Source organism: Tetrao urogallus (genome assembly GCF_951394365.1).
Source record: "Tetrao urogallus genome assembly, contig: SUPER_28_unloc_2, whole genome shotgun sequence".
In the NCBI taxonomy this organism is placed as follows: domain Eukaryota; kingdom Metazoa; phylum Chordata; class Aves; order Galliformes; family Phasianidae; genus Tetrao; species Tetrao urogallus.
Window position 1 is genome coordinate 247101 of NW_027639057.1, and position 25973 is coordinate 273073.

The 25973-nt window shown below is 58.8% G+C and overlaps 3 protein-coding genes across 5 annotated transcripts in view; 1 reads left to right on the top strand and 2 right to left on the bottom strand.

Moving 5' to 3' along the window:
• Positions 1 to 529: 529 nt before the first annotated feature.
• Positions 530 to 16130, top strand: SNX27 (sorting nexin 27; the record flags this gene model as incomplete). Of its 2 annotated transcripts, XM_079550971.1 has the most annotated exons (13): positions 530 to 804; positions 7219 to 7450; positions 8194 to 8386; positions 9099 to 9163; positions 9525 to 9629; positions 10051 to 10129; positions 11299 to 11462; positions 12618 to 12707; positions 13463 to 13612; positions 13773 to 13901; positions 14332 to 14391; positions 15282 to 15344; positions 16083 to 16130. In XM_079550971.1, 13 exons carry the CDS (start codon positions 530 to 532, stop codon positions 16128 to 16130), a joined length of 1653 nt encoding a protein of 550 aa, XP_079407097.1. The 2 variants fall into 2 exon arrangements, with proteins under 2 accessions (XP_079407097.1, XP_079407098.1); XM_079550972.1 differs by lacking the exon at positions 15282 to 15344.
• A 2801-nt stretch (positions 16131 to 18931) lies between these two features.
• On the bottom strand, positions 18932 to 25165 carry CELF3 (CUGBP Elav-like family member 3; the record flags this gene model as incomplete). 2 transcript variants are annotated; one of them, XM_079550963.1, is made up of 11 exons in its annotated part: positions 25088 to 25165; positions 23451 to 23499; positions 22786 to 22914; positions 22446 to 22525; positions 22034 to 22177; positions 21406 to 21544; positions 20975 to 21124; positions 20837 to 20902; positions 20158 to 20256; positions 19649 to 19792; positions 18932 to 19059 (listed from the first exon to the last, which is right to left on the bottom strand). In XM_079550963.1, exons 2-11 carry the CDS (start codon positions 23497 to 23499, stop codon positions 18932 to 18934), a joined length of 1128 nt encoding a protein of 375 aa, XP_079407089.1. In that variant the 5' UTR covers positions 25088 to 25165. The 2 variants fall into 2 exon arrangements, with proteins under 2 accessions (XP_079407089.1, XP_079407090.1); XM_079550964.1 differs by lacking the exon at positions 20975 to 21124.
• The window catches only part of THEM4 (thioesterase superfamily member 4), a gene marked incomplete at both ends in the record, with an annotated part of 3832 nt that continues 1903 nt past the window's right edge, over positions 24045 to 25973 (bottom strand). Inside the window, 2 exon segments of the mRNA XM_079550955.1 lie at positions 24045 to 24071; positions 25088 to 25170. Of these exon segments, the coding sequence (XP_079407081.1) occupies positions 24045 to 24071; positions 25088 to 25170 (110 nt within the window).

Sequence of the window (25973 nt, forward strand, 5' to 3'; positions counted from 1 at the left end):
GAATCACAGAATCGTTTGCGTTGGAAGAGACCTTCAAAGGCCATCTGGTCCAATCCCCCTGCGATGAACGGGGACACCCGCAGCTCCGTGAGGAGCTGAGAGCCCCACGCAGCCTGGAGGAACGGCCGCGCAACTCCAGGATCGGCGCCGCTGCCCGCAGGACCTGTGCCGGCGCCTCCCCACCCTTCTCATAGAAACACCCTTCCTTCTACCCTGCCTAAATCTCCCCCTTTTAGTCGGAAACCGCTTCCCTCGTCCTATCACACACGCACACTACTGAGCAGTCCATTCCCGTCTCTTACAGCCCCATTCCCGCCCCACTACATCCCGCACGCCGCTCTCTCTCATCTCCCCGCCCCGCTGCCCCCCCGCAGCTCCCGCAGTGCCGCGCCAACTACATTTCCCATCACTCCCCGCGCCCCATCGCGCTCTACGGCGGTTCGGACTACGTTTCCCATCACCCCTTGCGCGTACGGTGGCCGAGGGGGCGCTGCGCGCGTGACGGCGCGGCCCGGCGCTGCTCGCCAAGATGGCGGACGAGGAGGGTGAAGGGCCGCCGCGCTCGGCCGCGGCCCCGCAGCGGAACGGCGGCGATGAAGGAGCCCCGGGGGGACCGCGGGTGGTCCGCATCGTGAAATCCGAATCCGGATACGGCTTCAACGTGCGGGGTCAAGTGAGCGAGGGCGGGCAGCTGCGGAGCATCAACGGCGAGCTGTACGCGCCGCTGCAGCACGTCAGCGCCGTGCTGGGCGGGGGGGCGGCCGACCGCGCCGGGGTCCGCAAAGGAGACCGCATCCTGGAGGTGTGAGTACGGGGGGGGCCGCCGCCGGGCCCGGGCTGCGGGGGAGGGCGGGTGTGGAGGGGGTGTGGTGGCTGCGTCGGTGTTGAGGGGGCTTGAGGGTGGGGGTGGGGGGTCCTGAGAGAGTTCTGGTGCGGTGGAGGGGGGTCCTGAGGGGGCTTGGGAGGGAGCCTGATGAGGCTGAGGGCTTCCTAAGTGCGCTGCGGGGTTTGGGATGGACCCTGAAGGGTTTTGGGGGGATGCCGAGAGGTTGTGGGGATGACCTGAGGGGTCTCGGGTGGTACCCTGAATGGGCTGAGGGTTTTGGGGTAGTCTTGAGGAGGTTCTGAAGGGTCTGGGGGATTGGAAGGGATGTCCTGAGTGAGCTGACAGGTTTGGGGTGGGTCCTGAGAGGAGGAGTCGTGGGGGCATTTGAGGGGCCTCAGGGGTTCTGAAGGGCCTTAGGGAGTTCCTGAGGGGGTTCACACAGGTCCTGAGAGGTCTGAGCACACTGAAGTTTGGGGACATGTAGAAGGGGTTATGGGGTCTGGGCCATTTCTGCACTGAGGCTGTGGGAGGGTGCTTCGTAGAGGAGGGTGCTTTGGATGAGGGGTTGGAGGCTGGGGGTTTCCCACAAGGATTTAGGGTCACTTGGGACTCCCCACATCTCGTGGGGGATCATTAGGGAGCGCTGTGTGCACCCCAAAGAGGGGTCTGAGTCTGCTGTTCCCCTGTGGGGCTCTGCATGGGGCGGTGCTCCATTCCTTGCACTGGAGGCACTTATAGGGGGCTTCCCCTCTCCACTCCACGTGGGGCTTTTAGGGACAATTCAGGGGGTGCTGCGCCAGTGGTGTATCTGAGAGCTTTGGGGGATCCTTTGGGGTGTGGGGATGCCATTTCCATCTCTGCTGTGCTGACATTTTGAGGTTCCCTTTCTTTATGGTGTGCAGGGATTTTCCCCTCAGCAGTGAGCTCAGGGACAGCTCTGGGGTCCACGTGGGTGCCAAGGGGATGGGGTTGAATTGCTGCTGGTTCCTGATCCTGACCCCTTGGTTGTTCCTTGCAAGAATTACAGGGAATGTCTTCCCGTAGAAATGCTTTGGTGTGTTGAAACCCCTCCTTTCTCTTTCCTAAAAGATCCCATAAGTGTTGATTTTGTGGGCCAGCATCAGGCACATTGCCGTGCAGCTCTTCGGGTTGGTTCTGCCCGCGCTGAGCAATCTCCGCTGTTCTTTACACCTTTGTACTTGGTGCTGAGTTGGTCAAGCTCAATTACTTATTAATTACAGGGATTTCCCAGCAGCAGGAATGCCTTGCTGCCGGGCTCTGAAGGACAGCACAGGGCTGGAACTGGCTGTGCCCTGCAGCAGGCCCTGGGATTCGGCTCTTCCCAGTGACCCAAATCCATCCCACTTTGATTTTCTGCGCAGCAGAAGCGTTTGGGCTGAATTCTGCACCTGGAGGAGCGATGTGAGAACAGCTCTTATTGACCCAGGGAAATATCTGTATGCGTTGCAAGGTGCCAGGTTGGAAGAGCTCTGTCTTATGGGAGATGCTTAAAATGCGGTCTGTGAAGGAGGCACAGGACCGTAGGGGCTGGAAGGGACCTCTGTAGACCCCCTGAAGCAGTGCCCTGCAGCACGATCGCATCCAGGTGGGTTTGAGTGTCTCCAGAAAAGGAGACCCCGCCAGCTCTCTGGGCAGCCTGTTCCGTCTTGCTGAGGAGTGGGATTTCCTCTCCCTGCCCATCGCCAGAGCGAGGCCACTTCCTCGTTTCCCCGTGGATCATCTCGTAGCACCCAGTTGGCTTTCACCCTCACCCCGTATTGACTGTCGCGCTCGTTAGCTGCGATGCCTCAGTCAGCTCGCCGGCCCTGCGCTGCCTGTGTGTTCAGCAGGACGTGGGCATTAATTAGAGTCCAGCTCCTACGAGTCAGACCAAGCGCTCGTGAGCTGAGCAGGAAACAATAAAACAGCCTCCCAAAATAGCTCTGGTTTCCCGTCCCTTGCGCCGTGGCAGACGGGGCTCCAGGCTCTGCGTTGTGGTTGTGCTGAGCAGCCTGCGCAGAGCTAGGGGACACGGGTCTTGCTCCAAGCTCTGCCCAGGGTGTGGTGGAGGTTCTCTTTGGGCTCCTGGGCTCTCAGAGTCCTTCCTCACCATCCACTCTACACTCCTGCACCTCAAGTGCAGCTCTTGCTTTCCAAGGTTGGTTTTGCAACACAGCCATGGCACGCTCTCTAATCTCCTTAGCTTGATGTGTGTTTGTGGGTGTTGAGGGCATTGGAGTCAGACAATGAGAGCTCATTTAGTTCTTGATTATCACCCTGAATGACAATCATAACTAATCTCGGTGGGGAGGAGCTCTGTGCTGCTGCTAGCTCTGTCTGCAGGGAGCTGGTTCAGAACAAGTCGGTGAGGATGTGGTTCACGATAACAGGAGCTCAGTGAGACCCTGGTGCGGGTGCGATGCCGCAGGGTCTCCTTCCCACCCATCCTGCAGAACAGGAGAGATGTTTGGTGTGTTGCTGACAGCCTTTCCACACTTCTTCTCTTCAGACTTTGGCATGGCATCGCCCCATCAGCTCTTTAACGGGCGAGACGTCCACGTGGTTGTGCAGAACCTCTGCTTTGTCCTTTAGGAAGTGAAACTCTTTTTCTTCTCCTGGCCCAAAGTCGGACGTTGCGTGTCAGTGTGGCCCAGAAGAAGCTGGTGCTGCCTGGGAAAGCACGGAGCTGTCTGCAGGGGGGACGTGGCAGCGCTGTGCTGCTCGTGCGAGGGGCGTGCTAGCAGAAAACCACGGGGCGGTCAGCAGGCTTACCTGCACCAAAGGCTTTAAGGATGTCTCCTTAAGCTCAGGTGGCTTGGGGAGCATCCTTTCTTTTTCCTCTGGACTCCCTGGTTCTCACTGTGGCCCCATCCCTCGCTGTGCACAAAGCTCGAGGGACGTCCAAGGAAAAAGCTGCAAATTGATGTCTTTTCTTGCGGGAGATAACAGCGGTGGGTAAATGAAGAGCCCTCGCTTGCTGGCTTTCCCATTAAGTGTGCAATTAAATAAATGAGAGAGCCTTTTTATCTGCCTTGGCTTAACACTTCTGCAGTCTATTCCGATAGAATGCTGTGTGTGCTCATGGGGATGAGTTTAATTACTGAAGCTGGAGGAATTCAGTATCTGCTGCCTCTGCTCCATCCGTGCAGCCAGTGTGCCACACTCAGCATCCCACACCGCTTTCCTCATGTGCCTTTCCTTGCCATTCCCTCTCTCTTTTCCACCATTCCTGAACTTCCCTCGAGGAGGGATTGGTGGGGTCTGCGTGAGCCAATACAAATCCTTGCTTTGATGTTAGCTTACAAAGCTGCACCCAAAACTCCAGCTCGGAGCTGGTCATGGGGCTCTTGGAGGTTGGCTGCTCTCAGGGTGTGTGGAGTCACTGTTTTGGTTATTGCTCCTGCTGCAGCTGGCATGGGCAGCATTGGGAGCTGTCTGCTGTTATGTTTGGCACAGGTTGAGCTTCTGAAGCGTTCGGATCGTAGGATGGCTTGGGTTGGAAGGGACCCCAAGGACCACCACGCTCCAAAAATGCTTTTTCTTTTTTCAGCAAGGCTACATGTTAAGTCAATATTTCGTTTTCTTTTAAGTGATATTTAGTTGTGGACCTTCGGAAGCATTGCTGTTCTTTGCCTCCTCACAGAGTGCTTAAGAAGCGTTTGTTTGCAAGGCATTGCTCATGTAATTGGAGCAGATGAATGAATGGCGGTGCTGCAGTTTGCTAGAGCAGAGCATATAAATGTGCACAGAGGTATTAAACTTCCTTAAGGCGTCATAAGAGGCTGCTGTGAAAGTGGTCGTTCTCCCAGGCTCCTGCTTTCTTCTGCACAGAAGTGGGAACGTCGCTGGAACCTTACTTGGTGGTTCCTTCTGAGGTTTATTTATGTTTGGAGGAATGCTGAGCAAGGTCTGGGCTTTGTAGCCCTAAGAGGAGAGTTGGCTTCCATCTAGGAAGAGCATTGGGATGATAAGAAATGGGGAAATACTGCCCTTCCCAGAGCAGGGAGGGATGCTTTGCTGTGCCCGTGACTGGTAAGAACTGATGTGCTGCAGGAGATGCAGAAGTGCACGGAGCTGCTGGGGGTGCACTGAGCTCTGTGCTGGAGCTGAGGGTCAGGGGCTGGGAGAGGCTCTGCGTGGTGGAGGCCGCGCTTGGAGTTGTGTTAAGGTCCTCGTCTCAGGGCAGCGTCGTGCAGGCTTTCCGCAGCCAATTCCCTTCCCTTCTCTTGGCAGGAAATTTGAAGTCTTCACAGAAGATGAGTCGTTTGGTGCACAAATGGGAGGACTGAAATGCTCTTCTGTGTGCTAGAGCTTCCTTAGCATCGGTGTGTTGGGGAGTTCTGCTGCATCCTTGGGATTTAACGTGGGATATCCCGAGAGTTGGGGTCACTGGTTTTCAACTGAAAGAGGGAAGATTTGGGTCAGGCGTGAGGATTGGAATCCTTTACTCAGAGAGAGGACAATGAGGCTGTGAGTGCCCCATCCCTGTAGGTGCCCCAGGCCATGGATGGGACCCTTGGCAGCCTGAGTGGGTGGGGAGCAGCCAGCCCATGGCGGGGTGGTTTGGGGTGTGAGGAGCCTTGAAACCCAGCCGTTCTGCAGTGCTGTGGTCTGTAGGTCCCTTCCACCCCAACCACGCTGTGATCCCATGGTTCTCTGAATCGCAGAGCATCCTGGGTTGGAGGGGACCCAGCAGGATCCAGGCAGTGGGAAGCCCTGACGGCTGGGCGGTGGTGGCATGGCAACAGTCGTGCCTCAGCTCACAGCACCGTGCCCCAGCTCTGGCTCTGTGCAGCTCTGCTGATGGCCCTGGGGAGCACGGCGTGCTCAGAGGTTGGACCGGGTGATGTCTGTGGGCCCCTTGAGCTCCATGGGGTGAGGAGGAAGCTGGGTGCTGACAGAGGTCAATGATCGGCGTCTGAGAGTGGAAGGGGCAGAACCTCATTCCTGCTTTTACCACATCTGCCTTTGGCTGGAGAAGTGACCTCACAGGGGAAGTTGCTCTCTGCGCTCCGTCCCGCAGTGGTTTGCAGTGAAGTTCTCCTTTTGGCCCTTCCTGTGCGGTCTGGGGTGTGATGGGGATGGGCTGGTGGGTGGATTCGGTGATCCTGTAATGAGTCTGTGATCCTGTGGGTCGCCGTGGTGGTGATGGGTCAGTGGTTGGACCTGATGATCGTGGAGGTCTTTTCCAACCTTTCTGTTTGTGTAGGTTTACCTCTGGCCTGCTTGGCATCCCCCAGAGCTGGACAGGGGGTTGGAGCTGGGCAGGGTGAGGGTAGCACCTGTGGAGTTGAGTTCTGTTGCCTCCAAATGGAAGCAGGAGCTCGAAGAGAAAAGCACCCAAGCATCCCAGGAAAAGCAGATGGGCTGTTGGCGTGTTGTGGCCGCACTGCGCAGCTGGGCTCCCCGCAGCTCTGCACACAGCAGCTCTGCACACAGCAGCTCCTTTCCCGTTCCCTTTCTCCCCAAGGTTTGTGCAGGATTTCTACAGGCAGAGTTGCTATGGTGACTCTGTTGCAGAGCTGCCCTTGCCTTACAGGGGCTCGGCTGGCAGAGCACTGAGGTGAGCGGAGCCGTCAGTCTCTGCTTGCAGGGAGAAGTCCTGCTTTGGGCCGCCCGAATCCCACGCGGGCAGCAGTGCTGGAGGACTCCGCAGCCTGGCTTTAATTCCACTGAATGGAAACAATCTCCCATTGGGATGAGTGAGCAGCACGTGAGCCTCGCTCAGCTGGAATGAATGCGAGTGCCGCTCCCGCACGGCGCTGTGTTGCAGTGAGGAATGGCTCCATTTTGCTGTGACAAGAGGGGGTATTTCCCCAATTCTCAGCTCTGTGGCATCGTTACTCCACTGGAAGAGCTGTGCGTGGCTCTTGGGCCCTCTTAGCACAAAGAATCCAGAGAAGACCCACGGAGGTGTCCCTTCCCATTGTAGGGGTTGGAATGAGGCAGGGTCTCTTCCAGTCTAAAGCATTCTCTGGCTCTGCAAAGCCCCTAAAGAACTTCTGGCTGTGGTGGAAGCTCCTAAACAAAGTACCATAGCAGATAACTCAATAAACTGTCAGTGGGAGAAATGGATGAAGCTTCAACCTGATGTCGTGAGAGCAGAGCAGTGCAGCTGGGCTCTGCTTGCTTCCTGGCAGAGCTGAGCTGCAGAGCTACTCCCACCAAAGCAGAACTTGCAGAGTTTGAACATGGGAACTATGTGGGCTGTTTTGGTTTTTTGGTGTTTTTCTTGCTTCTCTCTTGCTGGCGTAACCCACAGCAGGAAGGGGGCTGAAGCCATGGAGATGTCAGTTACCTTCTGCTGGTGGGGAGGCAGATCTGTGCTGGATTTCTGGGCTGGCTCTGAGCGTCCCCTTAGCCTTGCTGATGGCGTCCCCACTGTCTTACAGGAACGGGGTGAACGTTGAAGGAGCGACACACAAGCAGGTGGTGGACCTGATCCGCGCTGGGGAGAAGGAGCTGATCCTGACGGTGCTGTCGGTGCCTCCCCACGAGGCCGACAACCTCGACCCCAGCGACGACTCCCTGGGGCAGTCCTTCTACGACTACACGGAGAAGCAGGCCGTGCCCATCTCCATCCCCACCTACAAGCACGTGGAGCAGAATGGAGAGAAGTTCGTGGTTGGTACTGGCCGGACGGCGCTTCCCATGCCCGGGAATGCAGTGCTGCTTGGGGGCAGTGGGTGGCAGTGGTCCCTTTGTGCCTTCAATAATTCGAAAATAACTCATAATTTATTGGCTGCTTTTGATACTGACTTGTTTCGTCTCTGCTTGGTTATTCTTTTGCAGTTATTTCTTGTGCGCTGCAAACGTTTTTGTTAATAGCACTAGTATAGAAGATGAGGTAGGAAGCCGTAGTTCTGCTCGTGTGAGCTTTTGCTCACATTTGCACTCATTTTACACCAAATGTTGAGGTGAGAGGGAACAAATGTCCTGACATGCTGCTTCCCATCTGGGAAATTCCTTTTCCCTTTCATCATCTTCTTCCCTCTGGAGAATATGGGGGGAAATGAATTAAAGAAAGGTGCCCAGCTTGCAAACCTCAGGGTCCTCATCCTGCCCGCCCCGCGCTTGCTGCCTGCCCTTGCTGGGGGAAACCCCAAACCATAGGGGTTGGAAAAGACCTCTTCATTGTTGCAGAGCTAGGCTGGGGCTTTGCTGCTGGGAGGGTGCAGGGTGATGCTGGGGGGCTGTAATGGGGCAGAGGAACCTCTGCACTGGAGCTGCTGCTCTCTGCACCTCCCGACCCCATTGCAGCAGCTCCTCCTCTCTCAAGGTGGTGCTGGAAGCATCGAGCCGTACTTCTCATTGCAGCTCTAGCCCTCCTGGCTGCACTCTAAGCTGCTCCTCTCTGCTCCCCGCAGGTGTACAACGTTTACATGGCTGGCCGGCAGCTCTGCTCCAAGCGGTACCGTGAGTTTGCCATCCTGCACCAGAACCTGAAGCGGGAATTTGCCAATTTCACCTTCCCACGTCTCCCTGGAAAGTGGCCCTTCTCCCTGTCGGAACAGCAGCTGGACGCCCGGCGGCGAGGGCTGGAGGAGTACCTGGAGAAAGGTATGGAGCTGAGAGTGTGAACTGCACAGCATCACAGTCCCAGCACCGCAGGGGTTAGAAGGGACCTCTGGAGATCCCCCTGGCCAACCCTAAAGCAGGTCCCTGCAACACATTGTCCAGGTTCGCATCCATGTGGGTTTGAATCTTTCCAGAGAAGGAAACTACCCTGTGCCGCTCTGGGCTCAGTTCCAGGGCTCTTCCGCCCTTGTGTTCACACAGAACTTTTATGGCTGAAGCGCTGAGCTCCATCACTTTGTGAGCGCCGCGGTGGGACGTAGGTCAGGTTCTCCCCACCCCACACAGCTCAGTCATCTTCCTCCTCCGGGCTGCAGGAAGGGGCAGGCTGGTCGTGTTTGGATGCAGCATGATGCGCTTCGGCTCCAAATTATTTCCTGAACTTGACCTGAATTCCCAAATAGCTCCAGTCCCTCTGGAATGACTATTTATGAAATCTCACGCTGCTTTTAAGTACAGCTGAAACCTCCGTTGGCTGACTGCCTGCAGCCTGGGCTTTGCCCGGGGGGAATATCCCACACTGCTGCACTCTCTGCTGGATGCCAGCCCACGTGCCCCAGCTCACTTTGAGAAGGCTCTCCCTGCCCTTGGCTGCCTGCGGAACAGCCCGGCGTTGTCGCCCTGTCCTTCGGGCATCTCCTGGAGGGGCGGCTGCCTCCCCTGGGTCGGCCCCTGACTTGTGCTCTGTGTCCTGCAGTGTGCTCCATCCGCGTCATCGGGGAGAGCGACATCATGCAGGAGTTCCTGTCGGAGTCGGATGAGGTAGGCACGTGGGCAGCGTGCTGCAGCTCTGCTGTGGTGGAGACTGCACCGGGGAGCAGGGACACTGCCAAAGCCACGTAGAAAGCAGCAGCAGAAAAGCAAGGCTGTCCCCTGAGCCCTGCCACGGGCTCCTTGCCCCACACCTGAGCAGGGTGCCGCTTCTTTCTGAATTCCCCATTGCAGCCTGAAAAGGGATTCTGTTGGGTGCAATGGTGTACAAATGACCACATTAATTAGCAGTGCAAGGCAGTCAGTAATTGGTCCATGAAGTTCCTGGCTCAGCCTGAACTGGAAGGGGTGACCCCCAGCCCCTCAACTGAGGGCCTTGCTGATTCCTATCCTCTTTTTTCCCTTTCTTCAGAATTACAACGGCGTCTCAGACGTGGAGCTTCGGGTAGCATTACCAGACATAACAACAGTGACAGTCAGAGTCAAAAAGAACAGCACTACAGACCAGGTGTACCAGGTGGGCTGCTTTATCTTCTTTCTTCGGGACATGAAGGATGCGTGCGATCCATGCGCTCCCTGAGGCCCTGGAGGTGCTCAGTAGCTCCTCTGCCCCTCCTTGCGCACCAGCGTTGTGGCAGGGAGGGTGGGAGCTGGCGAGCCCCCACCTCACACTGTGCTGAGACAGCATTTCCTTGGCTTGGCTGCAAGGACAGAGCGAGGGACGAATTAGTTGTCCCCGATAACATCTTAAAGCTGGCGGATAGCTGGGAGCACCGCAGCTCTAACACAGCGTGCCTCGCGCAGGAGTTGTGTGCGTCCTGCACCCATTCTCCTTGCTGTCAGCAGCTTGGGGTAGGCAGTGCTCGGGGGCAGCCCACGCGGAGCTGGCCCAGCCCTCCTGCTGCGCTCACCCCACCTTCCCTTTGGTTGTTCTCCAGGCCGTGGCTGCTAAAGTTGGAATGGACAGCGTTACCGCCAACTACTTTGCCTTGTTTGAAGTGATCAATCACTCCTTCGGTAAGTGCAGACAGCAGCCAAGGCAGTGCTGGAGAGCCCTAGGGCGCTCCTGCAGCTCTCATCTGCACTCACAGGACCAAGAGCCCTGGAGGAACGGGGCAGGCAGAGCACTGATAATGAGAAGCCCTCAAAATCTGATGGCTTTGGGGTTTTTTTTTGCTGTTGTTTGACTTTCCTGTTCCTAAGCTGTTCAAGGAGACACTTCTGTTGAACAGATATGTTTTACTTTGGTTCAGAGAGAGGTGGTGCCCAGCATCACTGAAACATGGCTGGAGGTCAGACACAAGCAGCATCTCAGCGCAGGGCAGAGGGGCTGCAGAGGAGATGGGATTTGCTCTGTGCACGCGTAGAGCTGGGTCCAGTCTGCAACAGGCCATAAGCTGCAGCTTGCCATCTCATCTGTCCTTCAGTTTCTGATGGGATTTGGGGTTGGAATGTGGGATTTTGGCACTCAGTACTCTCTCCTTCCATCTCAGCTTGCGCTGGGGGCTGGCCAGGTCTTGGTGAGCTCTGATCTCCCCCAGCTTTGTGTTGGATTCACTGAACCAACGTTGTCCCCAGTGTGGCAGTTGTACCACAGCGTGGGAGCGATGGGTTTGTGTTCCGCTGTGGTGGGTTTCTCACTCCTAGCCAGGTGCTTTTGTTTTCAGGTGTTAGCACTGGGACAGGGCTGTGCTGGCACAGCATCACGCAGACTCCATCCACAGCTATTAGTTCCTCATCCTTGAGTGCTGTGCTCCTCACTCTGAAAAGCAAAAACTCAGCCTTTCTCCCTTGCACTTTCTGGACACTCATGGGAACATCTCCATTTATTCCTATCTGGACAGGCTCCGTTTCATTTCCCTGGAAGCTGTTAGCTCTGCCTGCGGTGAGGTGGTGGCCTTACCCTTCCTTGATCCATCACAGTGAAGCTCTGAGCGCAGGGCTGGCTGCTGGCAGTGCTGCCAGGAATCCCAGCTGCGCGTTGCTTCATTGAGGGCAATGCAGAGACATGGCAGTGTGTGCCCCACTGCGCTGCTGGGACCCAGAGATGGCCCTCACCACTGTCATGGTGTCATGCAGGGGGAAGTGCTGTGAAATTCCTGTCCGTGCCCCGGGGGCCACTGCAAGGGACTGGCAGGGTCCAGCGCCATGGAGGCAGGTGCTGAGTTAAGCTCTGCTTCTTGCAGTGCGCAAGCTGGCACCCAATGAATTTCCCCACAAACTCTACGTGCAGAACTACACCTCGGCGGTGCCGGGGACGTGCCTGACCATCCGGAAATGGCTCTTCACGACAGAGGAGGAGGCTCTTCTCAATGACAACGACTTGGCAGTCACCTACTTCTTCCATCAGGTGGGTACCTAATTGCTCCCTGGGAGAGCTGGAGCTTTGTGCTGGAGGTAAGCCAACCCAGGCTGCGTATCAGGAAAAGTTTCTTCTCTGAAGGAGTGGTGATGTGTTGGAACGGGCTGCCAGGGAGCGGGGGGAGGTGCTGTCCCTGGAGGGGCTCAAGAGCTGCAGAGATGTGGCACTCTGGGGTATGGTTTTGGGCACGGTGGGGTGGGTTGGGGTTGGACTCAATGATCTTAGTAGTCTCTTCCAACCTTAATGATCCTGTGAGCTGCTGGCAGCCAAGGGCCCAGCTCCCACCACGACTGCAGCCGCTGCTCTCCTCAGCTGCACGGCTTTGAGGAGCAGCAGTGCGCGGCCTGGCTGCGTCCTGCTGCCCGGGGCTGCACGGTGGGGCTCACGCCGCCCTGAGCGCTGCCCCTTCCCAGGGCGAGCGGAGGGATCCCGAGTGGCTGCCGTCCAGGGGTGGGATATTGTCCTCAGCTCTGCACGAAGCTTTTGGGCGGTGGGGGAGCAGATTTCTCCCTGCTCTGCAGAACCACAATGTTTCTGTCGTTTCACCTGCCCCCTCCTATGCTGCTGCCCTATAGGATGAAGTGAGCCTGAGAAGAGCCGTGTTCTCCCTTGACTGTAGAAAGCCAGGCTAGGATGACCAGCCCAGAGGTAGATATCTGCCAACTTCAGTAAGATGGGTCCTGCTCTGTCTGTCTCCACCACCAAAAAATGCTCCCTTGACACTCCAGACTGAGCCAGTACCAGCCCCTGGTCAACACTGAAATAAAGATAGCCGCTGGCAAGCTGTATGGTTTCCTAGACTGGCTCTTCTGTTGGCTGGGAGCTTTGGGAGCTGCCAGGCAGGAGTTGGGGTGCGCAGGGCTGAAGGAAAGGCCGCTCAGTCTGAAGGGTAACAGGATCCCATGCCAGTGCTGCCCTCCAGCAGCACGGCGGGCAAAAGCCAGGGGATGCCAAAGGCAAAGCAGGATGCCAAGCGCCAGATGTCCAGGTCCATCCTTTTCCTCCAGGAGTGTTATTCCAAAGTCCTCCTGGACGGAGCTCGAAGGCTCATGATGGCCCTGGGGTGTGCTGATGGGATCCTGCAGTCTGACTGCTGGGTTTTCTTTCCTTTTTTTTCCCCTTTTTTACTTTTCCCTGTTTAAGGCTGTTGATGATGTCAAGAAAGGCTACATCAAAGCAGAGGAGAAGTCCTACCAGCTACAGAAGCTCTGTGAGCAGAGAAAGATGGTCATGGTGAGTCGTCCCACTTGTCCTGCTTTGTTTCCTCCAGTGAGCACCTTGCAGTGCCATACCCAGCACTGCTCCAAGCAGAGACAAAACCTTGTGCTGAGAGGTGCCCATAGCAGTCCGTCCCCTGCAGCTTCCAGGGAGAGCTGCTGTTCCGCAGTCATCGGGAGGCAAAGGTCTTTTTCTATCCAAAAAGCCCCAGAGGTGGCAGCGTTGGCCTCACAAAGAGGAGTGGATCCCGGCTGCTCGCAGTGCGGCTGCAGCGCTGCTGTGCCTTCATTTCTTTGTAGCCTGGCAGAAGTCCAGGGCTCAGCCCACGCTGGGCTCCCGCAGCCCATAACACAGCTCTGACATCCCCCAGCACGGACCCTGGAAGCGTCACCTGAGATGCTGAAACCTCTTAATGATTAACGAACAGGAGGACCAGCAAGCAGGCACTTCCTGCACTGGGCCACTTGTGGCTCCAAAGGGAGATGTGGCTCTTGGAAAAGCCACGCCTCCGTGTCCCCTCTTGCATGTTGTGGTTCTGCTCCATGAAAACCTTCCCTTGCAATGAGATGTGAAAATCACAGCCCTGGAAGTCCTTGGATGGAGCACAGTTGGGGAGTCCTGGGACGGGGGCAGCTGTAGGGGATCCCCCAGATGGGGACACGCTTTGAGGAGCCCTGATGCCCTTGGGTTCCCTGTTTTGGGCTGCAGGGTTCTGAGGAGGGCCGTGTCCCCGTCCCAAGGTGTAACCCGGCGCCCATTTCTCTCCGCAGTATTTGAACATGTTGCGGACGTGCGAGGGTTACAACGAGATCATCTTCCCTCATTGCTCCTGTGACTCTCGGCGGAAGGGACATGTCATCACAGCCATCAGTATTAAGCACTTTAAACTCCACGCCTGCACCGAGGAGGGACAGCTGGAGGTGAGAGCAGGGCTCTGCGCTTAGCCCCATGGCTCTGTAGGAAGCCTGGAGCTCTGGGCTGCAGTCCCTGAGTCTCTTCATGCGACTTCGCTTCGCCACCCAATGTGCCTCGAGCCCCCCCTGCCCCCCAGGGGTTCACCTGGGTTCTGTCTCCCCTCAGAACCAGGTAATAGCGTTCGAATGGGACGAAATGCAGCGGTGGGACACGGACGAAGAGGGAATGGCCTTTTGTTTTGAGTATGCCCGAGGAGAGAAGAAACCCCGATGGGTTAAAATCTTCACCCCCTACGTAAGTAGCGCAACTCCTGGCAGGTTTGAGAAGCCAGAACCGCTCTGCGTCCGGGTGAAGTGGTGTCACCCAGGAGCCCATCCTGGGAGCAGTGACCTTCAACACTTTGTCAGTGACACGGCCGTTCTGTGGTTCTGAAGGTCCCTCTCAACCCAGCCATTCCACGGCTCCGTGTTTCTGAGGTCCCTTCCGACCCAGCGGTGCTGATGCCATAGTTGTGTGACCTGTAGGCTCCCTTCCAGCCCAACCGTTCTGTGATCCCGTGGTTCTGTGCTTTCGTGTCCCTTCCATCCCAGCCGTCCCGTGTCTCCGTGGGAGCTGCACGGCCCCAGCACTGCGGTGGGGACGCGGCCGCCAGGAGGAGCCAGCAGCACAGGCTGGGCTTTGGGTGCTGCGGGAGATCTGAGCTGCGCCCACTTTCTCTTTGCAGTTCAACTACATGCATGAGTGCTTCGAGCGGGTTTTCTGTGAGCTCAAGTGGAGGAAAGAGGTAAGGAGCTGTGGCTGCAGGGAATTGCCTTCACCTCCCACAGCAGCGTTTTGCTGGCGGTCGCTCCTGCCTGTCCCCAGCAAGGAGGTTGAAGAGCGAGCAGCGGGTGTTTGAGCTGGCTCTGCTGGGAGCGCGGTGTTCTGTTTGCAGAGCTGCAGGGTGCTGTGTGCCACGGTCTGGCGAGGAGCTCCTGGGTTGGTGGGCTCTGTTGTCGCCCGCAGGTGGCAAAACCTTAGTTCTGTGGCTGCAGAACTATTCAGAGAGGGCTCTCTTTGCTCAGAGCCGTGCTGTCACCATGGGTCCATCCTTTTGCCTGTGCCTGCTGGTGCCACCCAGCTCTCTTGTCCTCTCGTCCCCTCTGCCCTGGGCTCTCCATGCTGTGGGGTTGGGAGCTCCTGGGCTGGGCCTAGCATTAGGCATGAGATGCTGCAGTGGGACGAAGGGTCCCGCTGTGTGACATCCCTGTCCTCGTAGGCACCACGAGCTCTGGGCTCCATGACCCTGCTGCGTGACATCGCTGTCGCTTTGCAGATGGCACTGCCCCTGCCCTGGGCTCAGCACCACCCTCTGTGTGGCTCAGGGCTGCATCCTGGCAGCAATCTGGGGCCAAAGCTCTGGGGCCAGAGGGGGGATGGAGATAGAGATGTGGAGCTGGTGGTGTTGAAGCTGGAGCTGCATTTCTGGAGCTGGTTGCCAGAGGTGGAGCTGGAAGCGGTGCTTAGTGCTGCTGGTTGTGCTGGGCTGCAAATTCTGGTGGTGCTGGAGCTGCTTTGCTGTGCAGAAGTGCTGCCATCGCCCCTCCTGCCGCTCCCATCTGCCTCTCGCTCCCCTCCCAGCCCCTCAGGCCCCTTTTTTTTATTTATCCCCTTCCATCTTTTTCCCTCGTCAAGGTGGAGGAGGAGGCAACAGACAAGGATAACCAGAACTGCAGCACAGACACGGTGTGCAGCAAGGTAACGGCGCTGCAGCACCTGCGGGAGCTCCGCAGCGCCGAGCAGCGCCTTCTGCTGCGCCCAGCACGGCTCCTGTCGCACACAGCGCTGCTCCGCGCCCTGCCATGGCTGCAGGCTGTGCTGCTGCGTGCGGCTGTGGCTGCTGCCTCCGGCTGTGTGTGCCTGCGCTGGGCTGCACGCGGCTGTGCTCACTGGGGCGGAACACCCCCAGAGCCCTTTGATGGTGGCACTGCTGCAGAGGGAGCCCCCGGCCCCACGCATCGCTTCCTCTGCCCCACGGAGGCCGAGCAGGATAACAGCAGGGCAACCCCCAGCGCTGTGGGGCGGAGGCTGTGTGTGCACTGAGCATCCCCTGGCCGGGCCCAAAGCTTTGGGTCCCATTCTGTCGATGCACATCACAGCTCTGTGGGGCAACTCGCAGCTCCCTGCCTTGGCTGACGCATCCCCCCCAGCCTCACACGAGTGGGGCAGGGAGCGATTCTGCAAACGGTGAAACAATGACGGGACGGAGCCCCCCCAAATGCAGCATTGGGGGCTCAAGCTTGGGTTGCTAATAGGCTTGCTCATGGCTGTGCTGTGGGGTGTTTGGTGTTTAGGGAAAGGGGCAGAGCCATCCCAGAGCTCCAGAACACCCCCAGTTGAACCAGAAATGCAGCAGTGGGCAGCAGCGGAGCGAACACAAAGCTGCTGGGGCGCAGCGCAGGCCGCCCTTTGATGCTCCCTTCTCCTCTCTTGCAGAACATCTTCCAGACGGTGCGGGCACAGCAGAGGGACGCAGCCACTTAACCGCGGCGCAGCAGAGCGTAACCCCCAACCCCAAATTAACACTTACAAATTCTGTTATTGTATTAAAGCCCTTAAACTAAATATTATTAATAACAACACCATTTGTCAACGTCATCTTTGTGGGGCTGAGGAGGGCTCGGCCCCGTCCCGAGCACCCATGGATGGCTCTGATCCCATTTTTTACGACTGGAAATTGAATTCATCCATTTGCACTGTTTGGACGTATGTATGTATGTATGTATAAAAAGAGGCAAAAAAATCACAAAAAAACCATGAAAAAGTGGTGTGTACTGATCCCATCCCCACGCACCTGGCTGCCTCAGGGGCAGCTCCTTCGTTAAGGTGCCTTAGCACACACGTCCCTCCGTCCAACCACTCTGGTTTTAAGAATTGAACATTTTAGAGAGAAGAAAAATAAGGAGGGGTAGGGAAAGGAAAAAGGGGAAAAAAGGAAAAGGAAAGGAGGAAAGGAAGAAAAGGGGGAAAAAAAGGAAGCAAAAAAGACAAAAAATAAAAAAGAAAAGGCGGGGGGGGGGGGGGGGGGGAGGAGAAAAAAAGGGAAAAAATGGAGGGGGGGGAAAAAAAAAAGAGGAGAAAAATAAGAAATGAAGAGGATGGGCGCTGTGAAATGAAGAGTTTGACGCTGCGCTGTTCCGTGAAAGGGGTGCGAGCGGCCCCGGGGGGCAGCGGGGGCCGGAGGGTCGTCGGTGGGGCGCAGGGCGGGGGGCGCAGCTCGCGCTGCCGTCGGACCCGTTCGGGCTCAGCTGCCCGCGCGCCGCCCCGCCGTCCTTCCCGCGGCGGAGCCCAGACCCCATTTCTGCACGGAGCCCCGTTTCGCCCCACGCGTCCCCACTGCCGTCCGCCGCGGTGGCATTTGGGCTTTTTGGGTCGTTTTTCTTTTTTCTTCTGCCTTTTTCCTTAAGGAAACCGAAAGCGCGGCGCTGTAAGTAGGTCAGGAAGCGCCGCGGGGCCCCAGCGCCGTCTGACGGATCCGACAGCGCTGCGAAGGGCGACGGCGACAAACACAAAACCCTACAAGAAACCCACAAAAAAAAAAAAAAAACAAAAAAAAAAACCTAGAAAAAGAAACACGAAAAAACACCCTGCAAAAACAGATCCAGCATTCGGGATTGTTTTGTTTTGTTTTTGGTAACTTTTATTTAGACAGAAAAATAAAATAAGAGAAAAAAAATTAAATTATCCAAAGGAATCGCAATAAATAGCAAATAAATTAAGCGCCGGTGTCGCCACCGCAGACGGCGACTCCTGGGGGTCCGCCCCCCCCACCCCCCACCCTTCCCACCCCACAACGACTCAGCGGGTCCCAAAGCCCCGGTAAGGGGAGGAGAGCAGCGGCCCCGCGGTGCCGCTCACGGATTATCTACAGGGAGGCCCCGCGGTGGCGCTCGGCCGGGCTGGGCTGCGGGCTCCGGGATCGTGGGGCACGGGGGGCTGTGGGGCCGAGGTCCGCGTCCCAAGGGCGGGGATCCCCCTCTCAGGACGCCCCGGTTTTGGCGCGTCCCGATCTCGGCGCGTCCCAATGTTGATCCACCCCAGTTTCTGTGCACTCCAATCCAGAGCGCAATCCTGATCGCAGAGCATCCTGGTCTTCCTGCACCTCAGGTTTGGCAGATCCCAGTCTCGGTGCATCCCAACATTGCTGCATTTTGATCTCGGTGCGTCTCAGTGTCGGCACGTCCTGATCCTGGCACATCCCGATGGCGATGCGACCCAACATCAGTAAATCCCAATCTCACTCATCCCGATCTCTCGGTATCCCAGATGCGACGCATCCCGATTTTGCTGCATCTCAATCTCAGTTTTGCTGCATCCAACATTTGGCACATTCCAAACTTGACGCCTCCAAATCCCAGCGCATCCCAACTTCAGCACACGGCAGTTACAGTGCACCCCATTCTCACGGCATCCCAAATTCAGTGCATCCTGATTTGGGCTCATCCCAACAGCACGGAATCCCGGTTTCACTGCATCCCAAACTCGCAGTATCTCAGTTTTGTTGCATCCCCATTTTGCAGCATCCCAATCTCGGTGCATCCCAGTTTCACCGCATCCCAAATTCAGTGCATCCTGATCTTGGAGCATCCCGATTCCAGCACATCCCAATCTTGGAGCATCCTGATCCCAGTTCGCCCCAATCCCGGCTTATCCCACGTGCAGCCACTCCATGTCCATACAGCTGTGGCCGTGCTGGGAGTGCAGCCCCCGGAACCCATAGAAAAGGGGAAACTGAGGCAGGTGGGGGCCGGGCAGAGCGGAGTGGCAGTGTATGTGTGAAGAGGGTCCCGCTTGCCCTGGCGCAGCTGCCCATGGGGTGGTATTTGGGGGGACAGGGGGAGGTGGCCATGTCCCTCCCACAACGTGAGGTGCCTCCCACGTCCCCAGCTTGGGGCTGGGTTTGGTCCTGTTTGGTGAGAAAGAAGCCCCAAGCGGGGACCTGGGTGGCAGAGGAGTGCCCCTACCCAAAATAGAGGGGTGTTGGGGGGAGTGCTGGGGTTGCTGGGTCCTCCTCCTCAGCCCATGGACTGGGATGGACCGGGAGGGGGGATCCATCTGGTCCTGCCGGGGGGGGGCCATCCTTCCTGAGCATATGGGGGTCTGTGTGCCCCCCCCGGCAGGACCGACCTCCCCACCCCAGGGGGACTGCTCCACCTTTGGGGTCACCCATGGGTGCTGCGCTGCACTTCCAGACCTGGGCAGGAAGGAGAGGATGGGGGACATTAAGTGGGGCTGGGGAGGACCCCAATGGCTTGGGGGGCTGTTCGGGGTCTGGGGGCTCACCCTCAGTAGGGCCGGTTGGCGTCTTTGGGCCTCTTGAGCTGCACCTTGAGGCGCTTCATGCCGATCTGGAACCCGTTCATGGCGTGGATGGCCGCCTGCGCGCTAGCTGGATTGTCAAAGCTGACAAAGCCTGGGAACAGCGGGGACATGGGGACAACGGGGACACGGGGATGGTGGTGACAATGGGGATGTGGGGACAGCAGAGACGTGGGGACAGTGAGAACACAGTCATGGTGGTGAAGTGGCCCTGCAGCTGGCCCACGATGTCCCCAGCTACCATAACTCCGTGCCCCTGGCCTTGGTGGCTCCAGCTGCGGTGTCCCCACGGTACTTTGATGTCCTGCTCATGATGTCCCCGTGTCCCTGGACATGGTGACCCCATCTGTGAAGTCCCTGATGTCCGCATGCTCTGGCCATTGTGTCCCCATATTCCTGGTCACGGTGTCCACATCGATGATGTCAGTGGACATCCTTGGTGACCCCATCTGTGATGCCCCTTTGTCTCTGACCACGGTGTCCTCGTCTACAGCGTCCCAATGCTCTTACCATGACGTCCCCATACTCCAACCACAGTGTCCCCATGTCTTGGCCATGGTGACCCCATATTTCTGGCTCTGGTGACCCCATCTGTGGTGTCCCCGTGTCCTGACCATGGCCATGATGTCCCCACACTCTGACCGTGGTGTCCCACCCCCGGCCATCGCATCCCATGTCCCTACCGAAGCACTTGCTCTGGTTGGTGGCGCGGTCGACGAACACTTTGGCTGAGATGACGTTGCCGAAGGGCAGGAACATCTGTAGGATCTCGGTGTCAGCGAACTCCTGGGGCAGGTGGTAGATGAAGATGTTACAGCCCTCGGGGCCTGTGGAGGGAGCAGCGTCACAGCGGGCACAGGCCCGGGGCACCCCAAAAAACCCCAAACCCAACCCAACCCCGTGCACCCATCCACGGGGCACCCACAGACTCCAATGGATGACCCCAAAACCACTGCTCCATGGCTTCCCCGTGGCTACGGGCACCCCAAGCACAGCTCCATTGGGTGACTTAAGGGATCCTGGGGGAGTCCTGGGGACTCGGAGAGGGTCCCAGGATTGTGGGGTCCTAGGAAGGTTCTGGGGTGTCCCAATGTCTCAGAGAGTCCTAAGGGGTCGCAGGAGGTTTGAGGGAGTTCAGGGCTGGTCTCAGGGTCCCAGGAGGCCCCCAGGAAGGCTTGGGGAGGTTCCTCACCTTCGCGCTGCTGCTGTTGGGGAGGGGGCGGGGGGGCCAGCAGTGGCCCTGGGGGGGCGAAGGCTGGGCTCACCAGCCCATAGGCGGCAGGGTAGGCGGCTGTAGGGGAAATTGGGTCAGCCAGTACAGCCCAGTGCCTCCCAACACATCCCAGTGCCCTCTAGTACCACCAGAGCTCCCCAGTGCTCCCAGTGCCCCCAGTGCTTCCAGTCTTCCCCCAGTGCCATCCCAGTCCTTTACAGGTGTGGTCTTCTAAACCATTCAGCTCTCCCCAGTATCCTCCCAGTTCCCCCAGTGCCACGTCGTGCTCATCCAGTGCCCCCCCGATGTCATGCAATGCCTTTGCAGCACTCTCCAGTGCTCCCAATGCTTCCCAGTGCCCGTCAGAGCCACAAAATGCCTCCCCGGTGTCAACCATTGCCCTCCCACTGGCTCCCAGTAGCCTCCAGTATCCTCCCAGTGCCATGCAATGCCATCCCAGTGCCTTCCAGTGCCCCCTCCAGTACACTTCCAGTCATGCAATGCCTGTCTAGTACACCCCAGTTCTCCCAGTGCCCCCAGTGTCACACAGTTCCTTCCTAGTACCTGCCAGCGCCCTCAGTGCCACAAAGTCCCCCACCCAGCTCCCAGTGCCATGCAATGCTTTCCCAGTCCCTCCCAGTGCCCCCAGCGCCCCCACCTGTGTAGTGCTGCATGCCAGCATATGCCTGCTGCAGGGGGTCCGCAGGGGCAGCGGGGCTCTGGGCTGGGGGACAGAGTGGGGGGCCGTTAGGGGAGGCGGGGGGCAACGAGGGGGCAGCTGGGGGGCAGCAAGCACCTGGGAACGGGGGGACCCCTCCGGCGTAGACGGCTTCAGGGGCGGGCGGCCCCGCGGGCTGTGCAGGCACCGGGCTGTACCCATTGACACTCAGTGGGGCTGCGATGGCGGGGACTGGTGTGGCAGCCATGGCCGGCGGCGTGCTGGTTCCTGGGGGACAGCGGGGGTCACCACCCTGGCGTTGGCACCACGCCGTCCCCATCTGGCTGTGGATCCATCCCCTGGTGGCCACCACATCGCCATCCCACACGGACGCATCTTTGGGGTCCCCATCCAACATGGACCCAACCCAGCGTCCCCATTTCCAGCATCCCCACCTCTGGCATCCCCCATCCTTGATGCCCCCAACCCCCCCTGTCCTGCATCCCACATCTCCCACCCCAGATGACCCCCACAGCCCTGATGTCCCCATATCCCCAAGTGCCACCTACCTGAGGAGGGGGGCAGAGGGGTGGCGATGAGCCCGTTGGGGTTGACCGTGCCCATATGCTGCATCTGGACGGCCATGGTGGCCATGGGGCTGAGGTAGGCCGAGTGGGCAGCCACCAGGGCCGCCTGCTGCTGCATCAGCTGTGGGGACAGAGCTGGCACCGCACACGGCCACCAGGGTCCTTTCCCAAGCGTTGTCCCCACGAGATCCCCGTGATCCAGTGGGTGTCGCCCATTTGGTTGACAATGCCCAACTTGGGAACCCGGTGTCTCCTCACAGCATCCCGTTCCCATCTCCGACCACGCTGGGCCATGTTTCCCCACTCCACCCAGTGACCCCATCCTGGATTACGGGATCCACCATCACTGGGTTTCACCATTTCCTGTTGCCCATCACTGCAGTACGGCCATCTCAGAATGTGGGGTCCCACCACCTCACCCCATGGGCGCCCATCAGCTCACCCCATGTCCCAGCGCAGCCCTCTGAGACCATTCACCACTGATGTCCCCCACCCCATCACCCTACCACACCACAATGTAGGGCCATCCTTTCGGCTGCCACCCCACAACACAACGCCCTCACCCCATGCCCAGGCACTTACGTCCCCCCTATCCCCATACCCCCCCTACCGCCTGTGTGTAGGCGCTGTAGGCCCCGAACTGGAGTGCTATGGGGCTGAACATGCCGAGCTGGCTCGCCACCTGCTGCATCCTCCGCAGACCCCGCTCTTTCTCCGTGTCCGCAAACTTCACCACCAGGCTGGATGAGGCGCCCTGTGGAGACAGCGATAGGATGGGGAGGGGTCAATCGGAGGGCTGACGGTGGGGTCAATTGGAGGGATGGTGGGAATGATGTGGGGATGGCACTGAGATAATGGTGGGGATATTGGGAGGGACAACGGGAACCACGGTGGGGATGATAGGAATCACGACAGGAGGGGCGGGATGGAGACAACGGGGACAGTGGTGGTGGGAACCATGGGGACAGTGGTGGGGCTGGCAGTGGGGCGGTCAGGGGTGGCGGGGGGTTGGTGGCCCTCACCGGCAGAGTACGGCTCCCGTGGAGGGCAGCGATGGCAGCCTGGGCCTCTGCATGGCTCTGGAACTTGACGAAGGCGCAGCCTGGGGACGGCGGGGTCAGCAGGGACAATGCCCGGCCCTCCCCAGCCCAATGCACCCTGACTGCCCCCATCCTTGTCTCCATTCCCATCCCCATCCCCCTCCCCATCCTATCCCCAACTCCACTTTCATCATCCCCATCCCCATCCTTGTCCCCACCCCCATCGTCCCCATCGCCATCGCCATCCCATCCCCATCCAACCCCTGCCTCCACCCCAATCTCACCCCCACCCCATCCTGCCCCCATCTCCACACAGTGACACCTTTGCTGGTGCCGTCGGGGCCGCGCAGCACTGTGCACTCATCGATGGTCCCAAAGGGTTCAAACATCTTTCTCACATCCTCGTCTGCCTGCTGCTTGCTGAGCATCCCCACAAACAGCTTGCGGTCCTCTGTGGGACAGCGTGGTGACACTGGGACACGGAGATGGACACCCCCTCACCCGGCCAGGATGGGGACAAGGGATGGGGACAGTGCAGGGACAGCCAGTGCCTGACCAGGATGGTACTGGGGACATGGGGATGGGGACAAGTGTCCCCCCTCCAGGGACACAGGGACACCAAGATAGGCTGAGACCTGGGATGGGGACATGGTAGGGGGAACGCCTCTCGTGGGCTGCTTGGGTACAGGTTGGGGACATGGGGACAGTGCTATGCTGGAGCCTCCCCAGGGACTTGGGACACCAACGGGATGGGGGACACAGGAGGAGGACAGGGATGGGGCCATCCCCACCACGGGACACGGGCGGAGGAGGAGGGGACATGGGGACATGTGTGGGGGACACGAGGATAAGGTGACAAACAACACGGGGATGGGGACGGCCACCCCCACTGGGGATACTGGGTGGGGGGCAGGGGTTGGCGCCAGCCCTGTGGGGGACATGGGGTGGCCCTTGGGGGGCCCCATTTGGGGACATGGGGGGTGGTACCTCCTCGGCTCTCACTGTCCGCCGGCTTCACCTGGATGGGGCGGTTCATCTGGGGGGGCACAACGAGCGATGGGGATGCAGCCCCCCAAAGCTCCCCGGGTACCCCAAAGATGCCCTGCGTTACCATGGCAATGCTGCCTGCATCCCATTACCAGGCAGCGGGCACCATGGCAACGACCACCTTCTCCCCACCCCCCCCTTTAACTGGGGGGGCTGGGGGGCTGACCCCACCCCCTGAGAGCAATGTGGGGGGGGGCAGGGAGCAGATGCCCGGTAACCATGGCAACGGGAGGACGTGCTCCATGGCAACCGCCCACTCATCCCCAATTTCCCCATCCTGTTGCCTGGCAACGGCGCTGACATCAGCAGCGCTGCGATAAACAATGACAAGGCCGGAGGGGGGGGAGGGGGTGGATTTGGGGGGCCCCCGAAACCCCTACGGCTGAAGGAGGTGGGGGAGGGGCGGGGGGCGTTGTCCCCATCTCACCCCACCCTCCCCCCTATTTCCCACGCAGAAAGCGAAGGTGCCCCCCCAGCCCCACAACCCCCCCCCCCATAAAGCCCAGATGGCACCCCCCTCCTCCCCCCCCCGCTTTAATCCTCCTTAATCCCGGGATTATCCTGGGATGGAACTGGAGAAATGGAGGGGGGGGAGCTGCTAATAGGGGCTTCCAGCACCCTAAATCACCCCCCCCCCTCCCCCTACCCCCAGTATAACAGCCCCCTAAATCCTTCCCCCATCTAACAGCCCCCCCCGTTGGCACTGATGGGGACAGTGGGTGACATTTGTGTTCCCCTCCACATAAAACATCACACTGGGGGCAGCTGCTGGGGCCGTGCCGCTCCTTAATCCCCCCCCTCCATCAACCCCCCTCCACCATGCAAATAATCCCACCCCCCCCACCCCATAAACCCCACCAAATCCTCAGATTATCCCAAAGAAGGTAAATCCCAGGGGGCTCTGATGGGGGGGACCTGAAGGGGGGGACAGTGAGGGGAGGGATTGTTCGGGGTGGGGATTGCGTGATGACCTCCCCCTGGGCTTCCAACCCCCCATAATATCTGAGGACCCCATAATTCCCCTCTAGAAATGAGTCTTTGTGGGGAGGGGGGTGTCTAGGGGTCCCTGGCCATAATTAAGAGCAGAATCCACCCAAAATGCTTTGCTCTCCCCCCCATATAAATGGCATTTCCTCCCCACGACCTTTTTTGTTGTCTGTCTGTTGGGATTTTTGGCCCTGAGGGGGATGTTTTGGGATTCCCAATTGGGGGGAGGGTTTCTGTGTACCCCCAGTATTTACACTTGGGAACTCCCCCTCCCCACATTTGTCCCCAGGAACCACTAAACTCTCCCATAAAGAGGTCTTTTTTTTTTTTTTGGGGGGGGGGGGGGGGGAGGGGGAGAGGGTTGGGTGTCGCTGGCCGTAATAAGCGGGAAAGGGCACCCACATGGAGTGGGGGCGGGGGGGGTCACTGTACCACCCCAACGTGCGCACATGGGGTGCTGTGCACCCTCAAAGCGTGTGTGTGTGCATCGGGATGGGAACCCCTGCACGTCCCACGAGGTGTGCAAATTGGGGGGGGGGGACGCTACACCCCAAAGGAGGTGTAAGGGTTTTTTTGGGGGGGGCACTCACCCCCGGCAGCGTTTTCTGCTCATGGAGGGCACTCTGCGCCTTCAGGGCCGACTCACGGGCGCAGTAGGTGAGGAAGGCGCATCCTATGGGGGAACGACAGGGGTGTTGGGGGGGGGGACACAGAGACCCCCGACCCCACAGCCCGCAGTTTGGGTGGTAGTGGGATCCCCACAGCCCTTCACCACCCCCCCACCCCAAGCTGTGGTGTTCATCAGCACGGCCTCAGGGCCTGCTCAGACCCCACAGCACAACAACACCCCACATACAGCCATCACACAACCGCCGGGCACCCCTACAACCGTTACACCCCACACAGCCCCAAACAGCCATCACATGGCCCATACAACCAGCATCCCCCATGCGCCCACCCTGAGCTCCATCTACAACCATCACAGCCCATACAACCATCCCACCCTCCACACACACCACGACGCCCCCAGATGCCCGCTGCATGCTCCCCACACAACCGCTGTACCCCATACAACCGCTGCACGCCCCAAACACGACCACCAGACCCCACACACACCCAGCTCTCTCGCCACAACCCTGCACACATCCCACACTGCATCTCACCCTCCATAACCATCACACGACATCGCGCCCCATACAACCATCACACCCCACTCACCACCTCCACCCCACACCATCCATACAGGCGCTGCCCCACCACAGTCCTAAGAGCTCCACAGGGCCCACCCGCACCCCTTGCCCTGTAGAGCACAGCCCCCACCCCGTAAGAGCAAGCCGTACCCAGATTGTAGTGCTGTTCTGCAGCCGTGGGGCTGCTCTTGGGCTCCAGAGCTGCCTTGTGGGGGCTTTGGACCTATGGGGCTGTACTCAGGGCTGTGCCCGTGCCATAGGGCTGTACGTAGGACTGCCCCTGTCC